The 15,909-nt window shown below is 41.3% G+C and overlaps 1 protein-coding gene across 2 annotated transcripts in view; it reads right to left on the reverse strand.

Annotated features, from left to right (window-relative positions):
- The window catches only part of LOC5507247, a 25,683-nt gene extending 16,128 nt beyond the window's left edge, over positions 1-9,555 (reverse strand). For both annotated transcript variants that reach the window (XM_048731719.1, XM_032375761.2), the window contains exons 1-5: positions 9,472-9,555; positions 8,774-8,884; positions 6,254-6,455; positions 5,694-5,795; positions 4,584-4,747 (exon numbers count right to left, since the gene is read on the reverse strand). In XM_048731719.1, the coding sequence (XP_048587676.1) occupies positions 4,584-4,747; positions 5,694-5,795; positions 6,254-6,455; positions 8,774-8,867 (562 nt within the window). In that variant the 5' untranslated portion in view covers positions 8,868-8,884; positions 9,472-9,555. The remainder of the gene's footprint in view (positions 1-4,583; positions 4,748-5,693; positions 5,796-6,253; positions 6,456-8,773; positions 8,885-9,471) is intronic.
- Positions 9,556-15,909: the final 6,354 nt, after the last annotated feature.

The following is a 15,909-nucleotide window of genomic DNA, read 5'->3' on the forward strand; positions in this document are numbered from 1 at the left end:
AATGACTCGCGTGGTGGCACAATAAAATGCCCAAATCCAATTATAAACAGCATTTATTTAAAACAAAACTAGATTGGTGTTTTATGCAAGGGTAATAATTTAAGTAACGACGAACCCCGGTGAGGGTAACTTTATGCTAAATGATTTATAACACAAAGTAGTTCACGGCTCAGGAGATTTACTATTTAAGTATATGACTGCATTCCCTGCTAGCAGAGGCCTCTTTTCTTTGTATTTCGCTGTGCTGGAGTTCGCGAGGAAAAGAGACCTCTGCCATGGGTCGCAAGTTCGTTTGATCAAACCGCCGTCCACGATCGTGGACGAGATCCAGAGCGCATGCTCCGTTCATTAATTACTGGCCACTATTTGAGCCCACAATGACTAGCGCATGCGTGAAACGTATATCCGCAGCGAGATAATGAGCCCGCATTCGAAACGGCGTCCTCCGTAGAAATATCACGCGACGAATTATAAAAGAAGCCATTCAATGCCTTATCTTCATTCAAAATTTTCTCTCTTTTGACTAACGAGTCAATCTTCCGTTTACAGGTTTTGCATATTCTTCTGGGAATAGCTGATCTAAGTTTGCCAAAAAGTTTTGTAACATTTTCTTCGAATCCAACTGTGCGATATTTACATTTAATTGAAGAAACCCGCCTGCACAGATGTCTTGAAATTAATCCCACAAACAAGACAAAACTCGTCTTTGCTGCGTTTGTTGTTCAATCTTTTTAGTGACGTTTTAGGTGATTGAAATTGAACAGTTGTTTTCTTTTTTCGAAGAGGAGAACTAACCGGAGTTTGATTCATGATTTTCGACTAAACCCATGCAAAGCACGGGTTTTGGCACGTCGGTCGCTTATTAACGCTCACGCATGCGCAACAGAAACAGTTTCGACCCATGGCAGAGGTATCTTTTCCTCGCGAATTCCAGCCCAGCGAAATACAGAGAAAAGAGGCCTCTGCTAGCAGGGAAATGACTGCAGATCCACACATCACTAAATTACTACAGGATATTCACATCACCAATTTACTATAGGCTTTGTCGTATAAATAGGCAAACCGCTGCTTGAACACAAATGCCTTTTTTTTTTTTTATAATCTCACTCAATCAACAACTCGCGGGAAGTGCCGCAAACAATCCCAAGCATTCTTCGTGCTCTCACAAACAAATTTCTTAAATATATTCAGCTACTAATGATGTCCGTAGTATTGAGCAGCTTCTATGACATCCAACGATATAACTAGTAGATCTTCGCTTCGAAAACGATACCAATTAGAAATAAACACACGCAATGACCGGCCTGGGCAAGACATTACAACATCTAACCTGAGTATCAGGCGAAATTTTTCCGAAGAAAATGAGGAGAGGAAAAAATATGTTTTTTAAATGTTATAGAAAACGATTTCTCTGATCTGCTAAGGCAAGGTCAAAAGCACTTTTGGAGTCCGCCATTACTCTGAGAACGAGCAGTCGACGGGTTAGGGTACTATATATAGATGAACCAATCAGCGCGTCCCATTCGAGTGCCCTTTGTTTTTTTACCAATCAGGAGCCATGCCGGAATCCGGCATGAAAACATACGATTTGAACAGTACTTGTATCAGGCCCTTGTCTTGTTTTTTTCTCACCGGCGCGATAGAAACATAGGAGCAGGGGTGGATCCAGACTGATTCAACTGATTCCAATGAACCACTCAAAATCCCAGAAAAATGTTTTTTTTTTTGTAGATTTGAATTTTAGAACGTTCAATAAAAATAAACATCCATCTGTTGTCTGTTATTTAAACACTATTAGACATGCTTCCTGGGTTGCTGTTCCTGTTATTTCCTTTAGCGCTTGGACAGCATTTCCGGTCCCCCGACGGGAAATATTGCTCCTGATGGTGAGTGATAAATCTAGTTTGGGGTAGGGGACCCATTTAGAAATTTTGCGCGTGTATAAAAATTATGCGCGTGTTCTGGAACCACTCAAGCTCTTCACCGATTGGCTACGGTCCACGCGGAATCACTCAAGCTCTGTTTTGATTGGTTGCTATAACGTGTGAATCACTTTGGAATCAGTTGACAATAAAATCCCGATGCTACCCCTGTGAAAGTAGGCCTGTGCTTGCTTTAGCGTGTGGTCTCTTGGACACATCTCTCGAACCGAAATCTTGAAAAGCGAAGGATGGCTTCACAAAATGCAGACGTTTCTCGTGGAGAGCCTCTGTCTGCCGAAAGGAAGAGAGTTATCCTTTTGATTATGGTTTAGTATTTGATTGAATTCAGATCCCGAGAAGTTGGAATTAATGATGAAAGTGTGGCGACCGGACGATAGCTTTTTAGAATTCTCTATGAGTTATGGCATTGGAAAGGGTCGCCCTCGTAAGTGAAATAGATGATGTTTTTTAGCAAAACCCCAGGACAATGTATTCTTAGTGTATTAATGGCATTTCTTTTTTCCCTGTGTTTTATTTGGGAAGATTTTCGGCTGTTATTTTAGTGAGGTAATTAGGCTGGTAAAATCACCTCTTGTACTTTCGACATTAGCGTAAGATACCACACGAGCAAAATTGACCAGTACACGAATTTTCGATGCCTCTAATGGATGAATCTAGGAGAAACATACAAAGAGGAGAAGTGCCAATAGATCAGCAACTAGATGGGATGATGCACCGTAAAATTGCTTAGAATTGAGAGGTCATGGAGTCAATTATTCATACGAGTTGCTGTCTGTGTGGCACAAGCTACGTTATAATGCAAGGGGAGGTTGTTATTTTATATATTACAATCACACCATTTGGATATTGCCAAGGGGCATTCGAAGAGAATAACTGGTACTTTCCTCGCCACACTTTCAAGAATACAAATTTGGTTGAATTAGGTAGGAATAGTGTATTTCTTATCTGACTAATCGATGAATGTAGTCACTCAGTTTTAAATGACCAAAAGTTTAATACAGCACCGGTGAAACGAAACTTTGAATTTATTATCTATTCATAAATTTCCTGTTGGACATGCCCCTATAACCCCCCCCCCCCCCCCCCCCCCCACCCACCCCCTTGATTGGTCCGTGACCGTTTGGAATCAGTCAACTTTAGGCCTAGCTGGATCCATCCCTGAGGAGGGCCTGATACTCAGGTTACCCATGATTTGTTTGTGTCTCAAGGAGAGAGCGCAAATCCAGCTCAATTATTTTACTGATTTCGCCCTTGAATGCCTCAATGGAGGACAAGATTGAAAAGCTTCGCTTACGCATTATTTCTGTGCCCAGGCATGTGAGGATTCCATCGCTTCACGATGTGGAAATTACATTTGCCCGCCTCGAAGTAGTCGTTAACGAACGTTGATTTTGATATTAAATTGCCTTCGCGTTTACCCTGGTTTCAGAGGCTCACTAGAGTTTCACTACTCACGCGCCGCGACAAAGAGCCGCGAAGCGGCGACACAAAAGAAAAGAAGGAGACTCTGGGACCAGGGTACTTCGCGTTGTCTCGTGTCGAAGAGCCGACACATACCGCAGAAGTCTTTCAAAGAGTTATTCCGCCGAGAACATGACCGGCATATATATTACGACTTCGCACGCTTCTACATTCCCCGTTATTTCCCATAGGTTTCCACAAGGCTTTCCTCTATTTTGTAAGACCAAAAAAAACTAAACGTTTGTAGCAGCAATAATAAAATTTGGTTTTAAATGTATACGCTGGTTTGTGGGACTTTTCTCTGCAATTTCATTTTACAAAACAGATCTTACTAGTAATGTCAGAATGTGTGACAGGCGTCGTGAAGCTTTTCCATTGTTCTATTCACTTCCGTTTTATTTGCGCATGCTCACTGAAGCAAGCTCGAGAGCAAATAAGAATCGTCCTAGGAATCGATTATCCCAGAGCCTTGTACCTTGCCGGGGTCAGTACGCAGCTCTTACAAGCTGAAATTTAACTGGGCAAATGAACAATATCCGCACCTCGATACAAAAAATGAGAAGAATAGAGACAAAAGAACTCATTTGTAGAACAAAGATAATAGGAGACAAAGTGGGGTCTGGGAACGAGATTGGATTTGCAGTGGTATTAAGCGGCTTTGGAAGGGGAGGAGCTTTCCTGGGCCCTAAAAACCAATATAGATATTTAAAGGGCTTTTTATTTATAATTAGTGTGGATAAGGAAGATATTAACAGAAATAATATTACTTTCGAAAAATGACATCGCTCTTTACGTGTTTCTTTTTTTCGGACTACGGGCCAATGTTCATTCCGTAAAGGTACCGAAAATAAATAAATTGTATTTTGTTTTGTGTATTGTATATCATTCGTTTTAGCACTGTATCTTCATTAAGCAGATACGCATCATCTCTACTTCTCCATGTTAGCAAAATTGTGGATATGGCATGATTAAATTTTACCAGCCAAACCCCTATCCGAATGAAAAAAAAATGCTAACCATATTATCGGCTAAAGGAAAGCTTTACAAAGATTTGTATATATTGGGCACAGTCATTCGATAATATGCAAAAATAGGAATATGGTAATAAAAAGGACCACTTTTTGGCGGCTGAGGGGGATATGCGCGCACCCTTTGTGCCCACCACTAGCGTCCACCTACCTGTTGATACTGCTATAAGATGGTCAGTAGGTATCACGCGATACGAGTTGGTGGTTGGTGAGATCATGCGCAGTTCCATGTAATCTTGCCCAACGACCTCCACGTGGACGACTTGTATCAGGTACGCCACGCCCATCTCCATATAGATGTATTTGGGCACACGCCTGTAAAACACATTGTTATGATTGTAATCCCTCCCCATAACCTTTACATGCACGGAATGAGGTACGTCACGCCAATATAGGGAGTAGGGCGCACGTCTGTCAAACACATTGTTATGATTGTAATCCCTCCCCATAACCTTTACATGCACGGAATTAGGTACGTCACGCCATTATTTGGAGTAGGGCACACGTTTGTCAAACACATTGTTATGATTGTAATCCCTCCCCATAACCTTTACATGCACGGAATGAGGTACGTCACGCCAATATATGGAGTAGGGCACACGTCTGTCAAACACATTGTTATGATTGTAATCCCTCCCCATAACCTTTACATGCACGGAATGAGGTACGTCACGCCAATATTTGGAGTAGGGCACACGCCTGTAAAACACATTGTTATGATTGAAATCCCTCTTAATTAAAGAGCAAGGTAATTAGAGAACGCTTCTAGATAGCCTACCTGTAGGCTTTGATAGTTTTTAGGGCCGAAAAACTCCGAAAACATTTAGTTTGTATATCACGGCTGCCATCTTGGATTATGCGATATACCAACTAGATATTTCCAAAAGTTAATGTATACCGAATAAGAATTCATCAGCTCAGATGCAAGGTCCAAACGTGTTTTTAAAGACATAAAATGCTTCCTTATATTATTTTTATTGCGGTTTCCTTCAAGGTTTATTCTTTAGAAGCTGTCAACTTTAAACGCTAGAACCTGATGAATCCGGAATTAACAAGCATGTAAGACACACAAAGCTATAAGCTTTCGCGCCAATAACTATGAAAACCTACCTCAACTACCAGAATGCAGCCTGCTCCTTCTTTCTAACCTTTGCACCAAACGAAGCGCGCTGTCTTCATGACGGTAGTTGAGTTTCCAAGTCGAGTGCGCGCGAATGCTTATATGGCCTATCTAGGTATTATAGGAAATGGTTCACGCTACCTGCTGCCAGGAGTCAGAATTGTAAAGGAGACTAGCGTGTCCACTGGTTTGGTCGTCGTGCGTATTATCACTTCACACTGATAGTTACAGTCCGCCTCAAACCTTTCAAAGGAGAACCAAAACAACACTGCATGCTTCACCTGGTTCAAATAGTAGTTTTCAGGTTGTGCTTCGTAAGTAGCGTTTGCGCAATAAATAACATAGACATAGCCGTATCAGTCCTCGAATTATTGGGGGGCACGATACAGAAACATCAAGGAAACATTTGGGGCACAGCCACGCCCCTACAGGTCATTTCCTTATAATGTTTAAAAAAAGATTGGAGGGTGGTACGTACCCCCAAAGCTCCACCCCCTGCTACGGCTTTGCTAGATAAGCAACTGTTTATGAACACAATATTGGTGTTACAAGCAGACCAACCTCCCAAAAATATGAATGGTTCATCTATGCGTTCTGGCAAATCAACTGGATCCCCTCCCCCACCAACTCCTCCCCTCCCCCACCAACTCCTCCCCTCCCCCACCAACCACACCCTGCTATCTTAAATACCCCGGACGTACCGATAACTACCAGCGATTGATGGAACAAAGTATCCAAGTAGCCGCTGTCCATATTTATCGCCGTCGTTTTGCGGAGCCTTGAATGTTGTGAGAGTCTGGACTTGTGTAACGTTGTCAGGGTAACGGCTGTTTGTCAGCAGGCTCTTAAGATCAGACAGACCGGACAAGTCTCTCCATACTTCACGCTGCACTCCTCGAATTTCTGTATACCAAACATACATCTTTTTTTAAGCTGAACGTAAACAGCATATAACGGCAATTGGCAAAAGGGCAGTTTTTTTTGTGAGTAAGAAGCTACACCAAGGCTACAAGGATCTCACAATTTGTAAATCGCCTAGGAAATATGTGCAATCGATAGCATATATCGATAGCAAAGAACTATTATCCATAAAAGTTCGTCAATGTATGGCTCTCAGGCGCGCGTGCTGGGTGGCCCTTGGCGGCCAAAAAGTGGGCCATTTCTTATTAGGAATCTTAAAATGCTATGCTTTTTCCAAATGATACCTATGACTGCGCTTGTTGAGTAGAGTGGAATACTTAGACCCAGCCCCCAAGCGCTTAGTCAATTATTCTTCCATAACCATTCAAATCCCTAGGTGTTCGCTGTCAAATGGATTATGACATGATATTGATGGCCATCGCCATCGCTATTCCAAAACGAGTCAAGTATGTTGGATTCGCCGAGATCATACGCAACATCGAATTTGGCTATAACTACGGCCATGAGTTATCCATAATTTATGCTATGGACAGTAGTGCTTTACCGGAAACTAAAACACTCGTATTTTTCATATTTTCACTAGTTTAGATATGAAAAAGTTATATCCCGAATCCCGGATGTATGCGCTTTAAATCAAAACAGCTTTCCCGCCCATTTCGACGATTTATAGTCGCTTCTTCATCGAGTTAACATGGCGGCTAGATTTGTAGAAATCTCCGAACAGGACGTGGATAAATTTTCAAAAGAATCAGAACCAAAACAAAATGGAAAAAAATGCGACCTGCGATTATACAGGGAGGACATTGCTGCAGTTTGTCAGGGATCTAGAGAGTATAAGATAAGAGAGGGACACTTTGGTATTACCCGCGCGCCATGTCGATTCCGAATCTGGCTATTTTTAGTAACCACCACCCCACCACTGCGCGTGAGGATTCGCTCCTTAGATAGGAATGAAAAGAGATCATGTAAAATAACTCTAACTTAAGTAAGCAAGATTGGCAAATATACTCACATAAAGCTAAATCCTTGAATAGTTTGACTGTTTTGTTTGTCTGAGCGGCGAAGTCAAGTGAAGAGAAAGAAAAAACCGACGAGCGATAAAATGGCTGTGATACCGCGTTATAAGTAATACCAATAACAGTAATACCAATAATAATATAGCATATAATAATAACGACATCAAAGAATTACAGTAATATCTTTCTCTTATTTTCTCAGTTTTACAAAAGCTCACTGATACTTCAGCTTGCCGGCTTTGATCATCACAAAAATGCCTTCCCTCGCTACAAGGATAGTTTTATGAAATAGTATTTTTCTTGGATTCCCTCTCAATTCAGCGGAATATTCACAAAAATCAATATCATATCTAATGTCTAACTTACAGATTTCGTTTGACCATTAGGAAGATAATGAATGTTGAGAAACCACGAAGAAGCAACAAGTTAGAGCGAAAACGGTGTTGGAAGCACGAGGTTTTCCGCCCTTGATTTTGAATGAAGTCTCGTTTTCGAAATCTTGCAATCCTCGAATTACTACATCCCCTTAATAAACTGCAACTGCCCGTATCCTTGAGGCTAGAATGAAATTTTCGATGGTATTTGTGCAAACAGGGTGGTTTTTTTTTCGGTTTCAAGTCACAAAACAGCGGCAAACAACAAGATGTAAATGCCACAGCGCGGGGGTAGGGTGAGTAAAAATGCTCCCGCGCAGTGGTGGGGTGGTGGTTTCTAAAAATAGCCAGATTTCATATCAAGAAAATTGAGCCCAAAATTGTCGTTTTTGACAAACGCGTTCACTTTCATATAAAACTAATATATTCCTTATTTGGAAAATCTGCATGATTCTTGTACCCCCTGGGGTACGCTACAAGGTAAGCGTACCCCCAGGGGCTTCGTAAAGTTTATGACTTTTAACCAGAAGAGAAAAACAGTTACTGTGACCATCTTTAGTTAATTGAGAAGGTCCCTGAAAAGAAACTTAGTTTCCTCGGTACCAGACCCCAAAAACGACAACGTTTTCTTCATATGGAATCGCCATAGCGCGGGGGTTATACCAAAGTGTCCCTCTCTTATCTTATGCTCTCTTGCAGGTTATACCAAAGTGTCCCTCTCTTATCTTATGCTCTCTTGCAGGGATCTAATACAATGAGCGCTGCGCTCACTCGTAAAATATCGTTTCCACCACTCGAAAATAAACACTTCATATCTTCGCGCCACCGTGTAATGTCCTCTATGTATTTTATCCTATATATGCAAGAAGATATAAAAAGCATTAACTGTCTGCATTTTTTGTCCACCTACCTGATGGAATACACGAAATGGCGCTAGAAGACCCTGCCGTGAAGTCACACAAAGACAGGAAGACAGTCATCAGGCGCATCAATGCGAATTCCATAGTCGAGGGAGCGACACCTAGCAATCAGAAAAAAATATATATATACATATTTTTGAATCCCGAAACGCAAGAATTTTTTTATTAAACGTTTATTAGTTGAATGTAACATTTTTTGACAATTTTTTCTCCTGCTTGTATGGCAAACCAGATCGGTCGAAAGTGTATAGAGTTATGCGATTGGGGGTCGAGTTTTGCAATCGAAGGTCGAGTTCACTAAATTATCCATCGAGTTTTGGCAATAGTAGATCGAGTTTTGCGATACAGTTGAGCTCGAAAATTTGCAAATTCTCAGTTTTGGTAATCGCTTTTGGCAACCGTCGATAGTTTGGCTGATTTTATCTCATGTTTCATATAACGCTTAGCGCGTTTTTGAAAAAGGCAAATAAGGGAAACGCCAGCTGACCCTCTTCATCGATTCTAGCGCTTTTCAGGTTTAAGTAGAAACTTTCTACTTTCTAAAGTCTATATCTTAAACATAAAGTGACTTTTTGCTAGATTTCATATAGTTTCATATTCCAGTGTTTCAGATGATATAATGACCTTTTCTCAAAAGAAAACCAATATAATGTCGCACAGAAAGATAGACTTGTCGATAGATACTTACCTTATTTGTAGTATCTTCTTCAGTTTTTTTTCCCCGCAACTTAGAGTAGTCTAATCTATTAAGTATTCAAAAAGATATTAGATACAGTCACTAATTAGATTTTTCTCAAATATTGTTTACAGATAACCAGTCTTATTATTGGCTCAAGTCAATATTCGATCGCAAACGGAACACAAGAATCACTAAATACTGCTATCAAAAATCTACTATAAAAGCCCCATCTTAATCTACACGTATTTAGATGACAACTATAGTTTGTCGTGTAGATAGGCCAGCAACTTTATTTTAGACAATTTTTATTTGCTCGTGTAAATAGCCCAAAGTCGGTAATCCCCGGGCTGTAATGTGGCAATCATAAGCGGTTGTCTTTTCTTAGTAATTAAAAATTGTTTGACATGGCTCTTATAGATGCCGACAAATAAAAAGTGACAATTTTTTGCTGTTCAATATTATTACGTAATTATTTTTAAGAAGCTCAGAGTTTGTTCACTCGATGCTTTTTTTTCGCAAAGGTAGAGAGTTTAAAGGCGCATTGTCACCAGTTTACTTCCAGTCGATTACGTAACAATATCCGATGATTTTGAACAGAAAACGCGAAAAATATCTCAAAATATTTAAAGCAGTGTGTTTATTGGAAGTTTCTTTGAGGATGTGATCGATAATTTAGAGCGGATGGCCTGTTTAATATCTCGGATTTTAATAGATTCTTTTTGTCTTTTAACTGTGGACTTTAAAACATTAAAAGCACACTAGCATACACACATTGGCACCAGTCGGGCCAAGACGGGACGCTAACACAGTCTATTACCCGTGCAGTTCGGCAACAGCTGTATTCAATAAGCGACCGATATTCCTAACAAAAAATGCCTTTGTGACGTCACGATGACGTCACTTAAGTGAGCAGAAACGGTCGCTTATTGAATACATTTGATTTTGATAACTTATTTGGATTTTGGATGTTCTTTGCAAAGGTTTCGAAAGATAGGCTATTATAACCATATGTCCTTAAATGACGTCATAATGACGTCATATTGTGTTGCTATGGCAACAAAGTGCCATTGTGACGTCACGATGACGTCACTTAAGTGAGCAGAAACGGGCGATATTTCTGTTTTTTTAAGATATGTATTTCTGTATGTCTTTTTCGATAATCCTATTATCTTGCAGTTGACATATATTATTTGTGGCACTGTTTCTCGGACAACAATATATGATATATGTGACGTCATTGATTAGCATGGTACCTTTAATATAGCATAAGTTTGCGAGTGAACTCTTAGTTAAAGTAATAATTTTAATTTCTTTTACTTTCTATTTACAATAGAGGAAAAAGATCTATCTATCTATCTATCTATCTATCCATCCATCCATCCATCCATCCATCCATCCATCCATCCATCCATCCATCCATCCATCCATCCATCCATCCATCCATCCATCCATCCATCCATCCATCCATCCATCCATCCATCCATCCATCCATCCATCCATCCATCCATCCATCCATCCATCCATCCATCCATCCATCCATCCATCCATCCATCCATCCATCCATCCATCCATCCATCCATCCATCCATCCATCCATCCATCCATCCATCCATCCATCCATCCATCCATCCATCCATCCATCCATCCATCCATCCATCCATCCATCCATCCATCCATCCATCCATCCATCCATCCATCCATCCATCCATCCATCCATCCATCCATCCATCCATCCATCCATCCATCCATCCATCCATCCATCCATCCATCCATCCATCCATCCATCCATCCATCCATCCATCCATCCATCCATCCATCCATCCATCCATCCATCCATCCATCCATCCATCCATCCATCCATCCATCCATCCATCCATCCATCCATCCATCCATCCATCCATCCATCCATCCATCCATCCATCCATCCATCCATCCATCCATCCATCCATCCATCCATCCATCCATCCATCCATCCATCCATCCATCCATCCATCCATCCATCCATCCATCCATCCATCCATCCATCCATCCATCCATCCATCCATCCATCCATCCATCCATCCATCCATCCATCCATCCATCCATCCATCCATCCATCCATCCATCCATCCATCCATCCATCCATCCATCCATCCATCCATCCATCCATCCATCCATCCATCCATCCATCCATCCATCCATCCATCCATCCATCCATCCATCCATCCATCCATCCATCCATCCATCCATCCATCCATCCATCCATCCATCCATCCATCCATCCATCCATCCATCCATCCATCCATCCATCCATCCATCCATCCATCCATCCATCCATCCATCCATCCATCCATCCATCCATCCATCCATCCATCCATCCATCCATCTATCTATCTATCTATCTATCTATCTATCCATCTATCTATCTATCTATCTATCTATCTATCTATCTATCTATCTATCTATCTATCTATCTATCTATCTATCTATCTATCTTGGATCCGCCATCTTGGATTTAATGAAAGTTATTTATTTTAATCGATAAAAACTGGGTAGCCAAATCTAAAGCTTTTTGGCAATATTTAATCTTCGTTTCAAGTTAAATTATTGATTTCAGGTGGATATTAATGTTTTATTGCTATTTTTACAAGCACTATTTCGAGGTCAAAAATTGACAAAAAACACCACCCATCCACAAGTTTTTTCAAAACTTGGTATAAAACGTTTATATGACATGGATTTACGTTGATCTTAAGGAATTAAAGCGTTTTGTCTAATTTTCATTAAACCTATGCCTCAAAACCTGGTTACCAGGACGTACACATCAAAATTTTGTTTACACCAAACTGATCCCAGATAAATTTTAGGAAAAGTCATCAAATTTCAATGCTTTAGCTCTACTAGTTCAAAAATTATTACAGCTCAAAGGTGCTTGGGGCCTCAAAAGCTCCCCCCCCCCCCCCTCCCCCCGGGCATGAAACACATCGGGACGGCGTCCCGAACAGTTTGATCTGTGTTGCTGAACTTCTGTAACGAGAGGTACCAATACAAGTACTAGGATCTTTGATGGCACTGCTTTACTTGAGAAGATTGGAGTGATGAAGTGAAGTAAAGTGTGCACAGGGTTAAGCGATGAGTGAAGTGAAGATTGAAGTGATGAGGTGAACTGATTGCAGAGTGAAGTGTTGAGTGTGTAGGCCCCTTTAATAAGGATCGGAGGCCAGGAGACGAAGAACGAATTTGCGCTGATAAAAGAATCGATAAGTAATCTTTTCCTGCTTATTGAAATGGTGATTCTAGTCGTGAAGGCATTGAAAATTGGTTCAGAGTTTGTGGGAAGATTTAAAGAAAAAATATGAAGAATGCGTGGGTAAAATATGTGACACAAGCGAGCTCACCGACATACCACGTCAAAGACAGGAGCTACAGATTAAGTATACAAGTACGCGCGATCGTTTCAATAGAGATAAGGCTAAAGACAACGAAGATAGCAAGAGTTCAGTGAGTTCTTGTAGTTCTACAACAAGTTCCAAAATTCGGAAGGCAGCCCGGTCTGCTGAACCCGCCAAGCTAAAGCTGCAACAGGCGCTTAGACGGGCGGAGATGCGACAAGAACAGCGGAGCTCGAACGCACCAAGGCGTTTTTAGAAAGTAGGAAGGCGAAAAGCGAACTGGAGGGCCAGGTACAACAGCTGAGAGACGAGGCGGAATACGCGCAGATGAACGCTTATTGCCTACTAGCAGAAGATAAGCAGGAAGATGAGGCTAGCAAGCGCGTAAGTCAAGAAGGCGGAAACGAAAACGTGGTCAACAGCACCTCAACTCAGCAAACGCACCCCCTATATGTTCCTTCATTTTCTCCTATTAAATCTACCACCCACCCTCTCTCTGGATATGCTCCCTAGCCTGAGTATCTGGCGATTTTATTTTTCAAAAGTTGGAGAGGAAAAATAGAAGTACGCCTGACACAAATACTACACGCGACGCCTGCCGCCCCTTTTCAGGCCACTGTCAAAATACGTCGGCTGTCAATTTTCCAAAGACTCGCGCGGTGGCTAAATCAAATACCCAAATCAAATTATAAACAGCATGTATGTAAATCAAAACTACATTGGTGTTATATGCAAGGGTAATAATTTTAGTAACGACGAACCCCGGTGAGAGTAACTTTATGCTAAATGATTTGAAACGCAAAGATAGTTGACGGCTCAGGAGTTTACGATTTAAGTATATAGCTGCAGATCCACACATCAGTAAATTACTACAGGATTTTCACATGCCCAATTTCCTACAGGCTTTTTCGTCTAAATAGACAAACCTCTGCTTGAACACAAATTCCATTATTTGATAAGCTCACTCGATCAACAACTCGCGGGAAGTACCGCAAACAATCCCAATCATTCTTCGTGCTCTCACAGACAAATTTCTTGAATATTAGGCGCCTGGTCTGTCTAAACATTTGATAACTACTACTAAAGATGTCCGTAGTACTAAGCAGCTTCTATGACATCAATATTTCCAACGCTTTTGGTATAACTAGTAGATGTTTGCTTCGAAAATTGATACCAATGAGAAATAAACACACGCAATGACCGGCCTTGGCGAAGCATTTGAACATCTAACCTGAGTATCAGGCGCAATTTTTCCGAAGAAAATGAAGACAGGAAAATGTATTTTTTAAATGTTAAAGAAAACGATTTCTCTGATTCTGCTAACGCCAGGTCAAAAGCATCTTTTGGAGTCCGCCATTACTCTGAGAACGAGCAGTCGACGGGCTAGGGTACTATATAGCTGAACCAATCAGCGCGTCCCATTCGAGACCCTTTGTTTTTTTGACCAATCAGGAGCCATGCCGGAATCCGGCATGAGAACATGCGATTCGAACAGTACTTGTATCAGGCCCTTGTCTTGTTTCTCGCCGGCGCGATAGAAACATAGGAGGGCCTGATACTCAGGTTATATGCTCCCCAGCTGACGCAACATTTGAATGCTGGCTCAACTCCATCGCCAAGCCTTGACCAAATGCTGGCAACCACCCTACTCCGAATGAACCAGCAGTTGGTAGGCGTAATGCACCAAAGCGCTCAGGCTACCGAAGTAATGAAAACCTTACTACAACGACAAGGAGTCCCGAAGCCTTCACCGAACAAATTCGCCGGTGACTCTTCTGAATTTCCCACATTCGAGTGGCTCGAGGAAAAGGGTTTCTCCGAGAAAGAGAAAATTTCCCTCTTGATTAGTTTTGTCCAGGGAGAAGCTAAGGAGACAATAGAACACTGTGAGATAGAGAAATACGGCTTAAGCAAGCCATGGCTCTTTTACGCGCTCGCTACGGGCACCCGGCTCAGGTTGTCAAAGCTAGCGTTCGGAAGATATCTGAAGTCGTTGATCAGGGGGACAGGGTCGCATTGACGAGATTCTGTAACAATCTCCGCGCCTGTCTGAAGATTTTAGAGGGCAACCCACGCTACAAGCATGAGCTGAATTCCTCTAGCGTTGTCGAGAAGGTGATCAACCGCCTACCAGACCACCTGCAGATAGAATGGGCACTTCGGACACTTCGGACCGAACCTTGCGGACGTGCACAAGCTCGTGGAACGGCAAGTGCGAATCATGAACGATCCCCAGTTTGGCCATATTCTGACGAAAATACGAGCATAAGATAAGAGAGGGACTCTTTGGTATTCCCATCCTGGCTATTTTTAGTAACCACCACCCCACCACTGCGCGTAAGGATTCGCTCCTTAGATAGGAATGAAAAGAGATCATGTAAAATAACTCTACGCTACGTGTTTTGCCAACTCGAAAGAAATTTTAAAAAATCATGTAGATTATCGCGTAAAAAAAAGAAGATAACAAGTTAAACTAAAGAAATGAAAATTATCAAAATATACTCACAGAAAGCTAAACCCCTGAATAGTTTGATTGTTTTGTTTGTTTTGTTTGTTTGAGCGAAGAAATCAAGTCAAATAGATAAAAAAATAGCGACGAGCGATAAAATCTATCACCGTGATACCGCGTTTGATTCAAATCAAACTTTCGCTATCAAAAATCAGCTTTTTAGATTGGGCCATTTTCTCCGAAAATAGCCATAAAGAGCATGGTAAGAAGGTCATGTAATAAGTTATACTAAGGGAATCGAGGAAAGAGAAAAGGCAAGGTATGTGGTATAGCCTGCATTGTGTTTTGTGATGTATTACAGTGATGTTTTTCTTCGCTGCCTATGCAAATTACATTCCAAGGATGCCATTTGACCAGCTGCTATGTCCTGATCTTCGACGGAAGGCTAAAATCGACTTTTAAAAAAATGTTTCTCGCAGGTTTTTTAGCAGATTGCTAAAAAAAATCGATTCGGGCAAAGTTTTATTCCCTTCCCATCCTGTACCGGTGTCAGTGCTGAAGCTGAGGCAGTCAGAATTATGTTGCCAGCCTTGTATCTTTAACATACACAAAAAAAGCGACAAACTTT

This window comes from Nematostella vectensis, chromosome 8 (genome assembly GCF_932526225.1).
Source record: "Nematostella vectensis chromosome 8, jaNemVect1.1, whole genome shotgun sequence".
Taxonomy (NCBI): Eukaryota; Metazoa; Cnidaria; class Anthozoa; order Actiniaria; family Edwardsiidae; genus Nematostella; species Nematostella vectensis.